Source organism: Acinonyx jubatus, chromosome A1 (genome assembly GCF_027475565.1).
Source record: "Acinonyx jubatus isolate Ajub_Pintada_27869175 chromosome A1, VMU_Ajub_asm_v1.0, whole genome shotgun sequence".
Lineage (NCBI taxonomy): Eukaryota > Metazoa > Chordata > Mammalia > Carnivora > Felidae > Acinonyx > Acinonyx jubatus.
In genome coordinates this window covers 22,895,977-22,902,664 of record NC_069380.1, presented here as the reverse complement: position 1 = coordinate 22,902,664, position 6,688 = coordinate 22,895,977, and the positions used below count along the sequence as shown (strand labels likewise).

The window sequence follows — 6,688 nt, the reverse complement described above, 5'->3', positions numbered from 1 at the left end:
TGATACTTCTCCCTTCAAGAATGGAGCTGAATTCCCCTCCTCTTGTGGACTGGACTCAGTGACTCATTTCTAACAAAGAGGGTGGCAGAAGTGACAATGAAATGAGAACACAAAAGGGGGACACCTTGGTGGCTCAGTTGGTTAAGCAGCCAACCTTGGCTCAGGTCATGATCTCCCCGTCTGGAGCTCCACATCAGGCTCTGTGCTGACAGCTCAGAGCCTGGAGCCTGCTTCAGAATCTGCGTCTCCCTCTCTCTCTATCCGTCTCCTACTCATGCTCTGTCTCTCTCGCTCTCAAAAATAAACAGACATAAAAAATTTTTTAAAGAGAACACAAAAGGCACTGTGGCTTCCAACCCTTGTTCACTTGGATCACTTGCTCTGGGTGAAGCCAGCTGCCATGTCACAAGGACGTTAAAGCAGCCTTGTCAACAGGCCCACATGGGGAGAAACTGAGGCCTTTGGCCAACAGCCATGTGAGTGAGCCATCTTGTAAGTAGGTCCTCCAACCCTAGTCAAGCCTTCAAATGACTATGGCAGCAAAACCACCTAAACTGCTTCCAAATTACTGACCCACTGAAACTATGAGGTAAGTGTTGTCTGAAAATCACTACATTTTAGGGCCATCTATCATGCAAGTCTAGATAACTGAAACACTAGTATTACCCACAGCCTATGTTATATCCTCTCCAAAATACCAAGCATTGTTTTAAATTCCTGACTAGACCCCAACTAATACAAAATGCCAATCTCTTCTCATCATTGGCTAGCATTCTTTGGAATAATTTTTTTTTTTTTAATTAAAAGCCAAAGTTTTTGACTTTTAATTATAACTTTATCACAACTTTCAATAGTTTTATGGCTCTAATTTAGTCTCTTAATATATGAGCAAGAAAGACTAATAGATAATGATATATGTATAGTTGACTTGAATATATTACCTATTCTCTTTATATAATTTTTCTCCTTTCTCCTTCCCCCTCCACCACCCATTGTCCTTCTCTATGTCTCCCTTTCCCCACTAAATAATTCTAGTCAGGATGAGAAAGGAGCTAAGGAAACTGAGATACACTGAAATTTAAAAACTTGTCCAAAGTCTTATAGGTAGTAAGTAAGGGAGCCAAGATTCAAACCAGACAGACTGCTTTCAAATTCTGTGCTCATAATCACTATGCTATGCAGTCTCTCATAGTGTGTGTGTGTAATGATCACATATTAAGAACATCAAAATAGGTAGAAGTCCTTATATTCACCAGTATGGTTACATAGTCATTGCTGGACTGATTTTTCCTTCCATGGTATCTACACAGTTAATCACATGATATGAACACTGTTAACAGTTAAATATCAACTGTTCTAAGGAATGAACAAAAGCCTGATACATACACACACAAGGACACAAAGGAAAACATGTTTGTGGTTTTTTTTAAGGAAAGTACTAGATGATTCACACACAAATACCAGAATTCAAGGGAAATATTTGTAGGTAGCTCCATAATATGTAATGTCATGCCCCAGTACGTGATCTACAAATCAGTTCCTTGGAGATGTTTAGTGCAATGATGAACACATCACCGTCTACTGTGTTTACTTAGAAAAGGAAAAAGAAAAAAAAAACATTAATCCGAGTTACACTGAGAGATTTTTATTAACTTAAACTGACATTATTAATTTTGTCTGCCAAGTCCTTAGTGAATATACCTTTTATTTGATATAAACCTACAGGTTCTTATCAATACCACAGGATCATGAAAACTTACAGTAATCAGTGTTTTGTAATGGTTAAAACAATGTTCAAATAACAAGTTACTTCACTGAAATACTTAAAAAGAATATTTTGGGGAGTGTTTGAAGGCTCTGTTTATAAATAGTAATTGATATATTTAGATAGGTATTTGGTTCTGAAGATAAACGCTTCTTATATAAAACATTGTTTTAATACATTGCTCTACTAATGAGGCTAAATTACATATATTTCTAGAGCTAAAGAATAAAGCTTTATCTTCATATTTATTTTATTCATAGGACTCGTATCAATGAAGAATGTTGTATCTAACAATAAACAGGCATACTGCGAGTGACATTCCATAGAAGTAAAAAAGAAGGTTGCAACAAAAAAAGAGATCACTGCGTTACATATTCTTTACACAAAGAGCCCACTCTGAACAGAGAATTAAATGCAGAGCAAATGCTTTTAAAAGTTTTTGTGCCGAGCTGGCAATTACAATCTCCACACAATCAAGAGAAAAGGAACAATAATAATACAGAACACAGTATTTTTAACGATTATATCACATTTAAAACCTTCAGCCATCCTCTGGGTTCTCGGATCAGATCGGCAACTGAAATTTCACGTCCACTTGGGCTTGCTTGGCTAAGGTCACTATTTCAGAGAGCTTTACAACCTGAAAGGAAAACACAAAGCATCTTTTATCTCTTCACGAAACCATAAAATGAGAACTACTGATGAATGTGAAATTAATGCACATTAAGTCTTTTTCATGTAAAACATCTGGGCTATTCTGACATTGTTATAAATCACTTCACACTCTTACAAGCATTTGCCACTCTTGAAGGATAGTCAAATCTGACACTATTCACAACTCATGCCTCAGTTCAATACTTACTGATTTTATATATATTCTGATTGAAGATGTATATATATTTTATACATATTCCAATTGAATATATATGTGTGATATATGTATATAAATCTTTTTTATTGCTTAAATTTTTTTCTCTTCTAAAGATAGAAACTGTAATTGTCTTAGCTGGATGCCACACAGTGCAAAGCACATCTCAATAAAAATCTTTTTAAATAATATGTACACACCTTAACTTGCAATATTGGGATAGGAGCTTGGGTTTAGGGAGTTAGTTAGTATTTTATTTTTCATCAAGCTGAATTGCAATGTTGTCTCTATAATCTAAGACTAACCAGCTGGTACCATACAAAACATTACACAAAATAAACATGTGAAAAAACAAACAACAAATTCAGCTTCTCTCCTGCCCAAGAGAGTACTAAAGAGAAGGTTCTGAAGTTAGGCCCCTTGGGTTCAGATCCCATTCCGATACGTATGATGTGATCTTGATGAATAATTTATTTAGCCTCTGTTTCCACATCTATAAAACCAGAAATTATATAACCACATTTGTAATGAGATAATACCTGTAGAGGAAGCTTAGCATTGCATGCACAAAAAGCAATAAATGGCAGCAGCTGCTACTATCATCATCATCACCATATTATCATCTATACTATTATAACCTCCATAATCTCATAGTCAGAAGAAAAACACTAGTCACAAATTAAACCACCTGCTCACTTTTATCTGTCAGGGGTCTATTTAATCAAGATTCTATTGATTCTTCTACTTTCTTTCCATGTCCACAAAGCTTTCTGGAACACCTTCTGTCTACCATTTCTTTGCTCAAAATCTTAAACTCAAGATTAAGTGTAAGTCCCTGTGTCACTAAAGTGCAATTGATTTTTATTTACCAGTGAGTACTTTCCCAAAGTATGTCCCAAAGAAGGACAAAAGACCATTATTATTTTTACAAAATGATAACATACTAACTTAGCAAATCTCAAAAGCCTATTGCTGATTAAACCATATAGCCCCAGAGTATTCCGTAAAATGTCTATAAACAAAGGTAGGAAAGAATCAAAAGTTCTCATTTTCAAAACACCTTTATGTCTACTATGGAGTGTGCTTCAAGATAGGTTATTAAGTAAAAAAAGTGAGGTAAAATACATATTACCATCAAATAATGTGAGAAATGTAGACAAACACACACAGATACATACATACACACACACACACACATACACACACATTATTTGCTTATCATTTTAAAAATTGGAAGGATGAACTAAAGACCTCTTTTATTTTTTTAATTTTTTTTTTTAATTTTTTTTTCAACGTTTTTTATTTATTTTTGGGACAGAGAGAGACAGAGCATGAACAGGGGAGGGGCAGAGAGAGAGGGAGACACAGAATCGGAAACAGGCTCCAGGCTCCGAGCCATCAGCCCAGAGCCCGACGCGGGGCTCGAACCCACGGACCGCGAGATCGTGACCTGGCTGAAGTCGGACGCTTAACCGACTGCGCCACGCAGGCGCCCCTAAAGACCTCTTTTAAAAAGTGGTTATGCAATTTGACAATAAATTTCATATATTAAAAAAAAAAAAGTGGTTATGTGTGGGGAAAGAAGAAACAGGGAATGAGTATAAAAGCTAGATTCTCTGAATATACCTTGTTTTATAGTTTTGACTTTAGAACCACGCAATATCTATATAATATAAAACAAAAAATCCTTTAAAAATAAATTAATTATGGGTGCCTGGGTGGTTCTTTCAGTTAAGCATCCAACTCGACTTCAGCTCAGGTCATGAACCAGTGCTGTGGGATTGAGCCCTGGGCTGGCTGAAGCTCAGTGCTGAGCGTGGTGCCTGTTTAAGACTCTCTCTCTCCTGCTCCCTCTACCCCTCCCCACCCCCACCTTCCACGTGCATATATGTGCGCACTCTCTGTCAAATAAATAAATAAATAAATAAATAAATAAATAAATAAAACTTAGATTCTAAAATGAACAGGCTAATACTGCTAATAATGAGTGTTTTAGCTGCATATTAGGAGCACTGGACCCCTTACACCTATCATCCATCTTACACACTTCGCAAATCTGTCCCTAGATTATCATAGCCTGCTTACCATTTTAGCAGCTTCATCCAAGTCATCACAAGCAAGAATTTTAAGTCCACTGTCTGTTATCAGGGCCTTAGCATCATCAACTCTTGTACCTGGAAATTATTTATGCAAATATAAAGATGTTTTAAATATTTACACAAAATCATTTAAAATGTCTGTCACAATATGAAATTTCAACATAGGAGTACTTCCATTATTTAATATAAATGCCTCTAAAACCAAAGAAAATAATGTAAAAGTCCAGAGTTACCTCATGAAATATCTTGGTTTACCATGTCAATGGTAACTCAGGAAAGTCAGAATTCAAAACAAAGCACAACAAATAAATCATGTGCCAAATTATACCAAGCAAAACTATAAATATTTTTGCCCCAATGTCAGAATTTTTTTTAAACCCACATTTTAAAAAATTCCTATTACATAACATTTTTATTTGAAAGACATAGCTATTTGAAAACTGTATTTTAAATGAACTGAACTCCTTGGAATTAGGAACTTTTAAACAATTCGAGTTCAAGGAACAACTGCAAGATATCTTTTACACTCACCTTGTAACCGTACCACAATTGGTATTTTAATTTCCAAATCCTTTACTGCCATAACGATACCCTGTGCAATAACATCACACCGCATGATTCCTCCAAAAATGTTAACCAGAATAGCCAGTACCTGTGAATAAAATGCTTTTTGTAGATTAAAACTTAAAAACCAAGGAGTAGGTATCCTTCCTTCCCAAGAAAATACTAGTGTCTGTGCCTTAGGATACAAGTTAATTCCATGGTAACATTTTCAGATCAAACCATCATACTCTCTGTACTCTCATCACTAAAATTTATGCAGCCCACCACCCACCAGAACTTATTCTCCCCAAGCTGGGTAATTTCAATGCCTGGCTCATATTCTCTAGTCTCCTCCCATATGACAAAGACTTCCGGACTGCATTTACTCGTTTTCTATTAAGCATAGCTATACACCACACCAACAAGACTGCCCCAGATCATAATTTAAGATAATGTCACATGCAAGATCTCCAATTTAGTGTTCACTACCTATCATTCGTTCTTCATTTATCCCCATCAACTCAACCAACTTCTCACACAAAGCAGAACCTCAAAATCACTCAACTTCTCCTGAATACCCACTCCTGGCTATACTTCACATCCAAACCTCAAGGCCCATTTGGATCAGCATTCTTTCATCATCACTGATAAGTCTGAATCACTGTTCTTTGATCATTTCCTCCCCCCAAATCTTTTTTATTTCTTAAAGAGTCTTAGTTCAGGAATACCTGGGTGGCTGAGTTGACTGACTGTCAGACTCTTGGTTTCAGCTGAGGTCACGATCTCACAGTTCATGAGTTCAAGCCCCACATCAGGCTCGCTGCTGTCAGCATGGAGCCTGCTTCAGATCCCGTGTCCCCTCTCTCTCTACCCCTCTCCCACCCATGCTCTCTCTCTCTCTCTCTCTCTCTCAAAAATAAAACATTAAAAAAAAAAAAAGTCTTCATTCACCTATACCAAAGCTTCCAACTAGTGAGCTACAAATGATACAAATGGGTTACAGACATACCAAGATATTGTTCCCCTCTACCCTTTGGGCAGCTAGGAAGGTTCTGGGACAGCTAGTGCCTCTGGGCCAGTGGCCTCTGACTATAAGCAACCTTCTCTATTTATCGCCTATACCCCTTTGAAATATCACTTCTGTGAATGACAGGACATTAAAAAGGTTGAAAAACACTGAACAATGCTATCCATTCCTTATCTTTACCACTCTTATTTCTAGACCTTTAAGAAATGAAGAAATAGACTAGAATTCATAATGACTTTGGCACCCTCTTATCTCCCTCCCTCCCACCTCATCCTACATAGCTTCAATGCATACCACAAGCATCATCTAACACTCTGGACTTAAAGTTACTAGATCTCTACCATGTCACTTTTACCTCCAGTCCATTTCAACTAATTACCACCAAA

General features: G+C 36.7%; 1 protein-coding gene across 2 annotated transcripts in view; it reads right to left on the bottom strand.

The window, feature by feature from the left end:
* Positions 1-1,623: 1,623 nt before the first annotated feature.
* The window catches only part of SUCLA2 (succinate-CoA ligase ADP-forming subunit beta), a 44,248-nt gene continuing 39,183 nt past the window's right edge, over positions 1,624-6,688 (bottom strand). For both annotated transcript variants that reach the window (XM_027064838.2, XM_027064837.2), the window contains exons 9-11: positions 5,264-5,384; positions 4,719-4,807; positions 1,624-2,405 (exon numbers count right to left, since the gene is read on the bottom strand). In XM_027064838.2, coding sequence (XP_026920639.1) covers positions 2,331-2,405; positions 4,719-4,807; positions 5,264-5,384 — 285 coding nt within the window. In that variant the 3' untranslated portion in view covers positions 1,624-2,330. The remainder of the gene's footprint in view (positions 2,406-4,718; positions 4,808-5,263; positions 5,385-6,688) is intronic.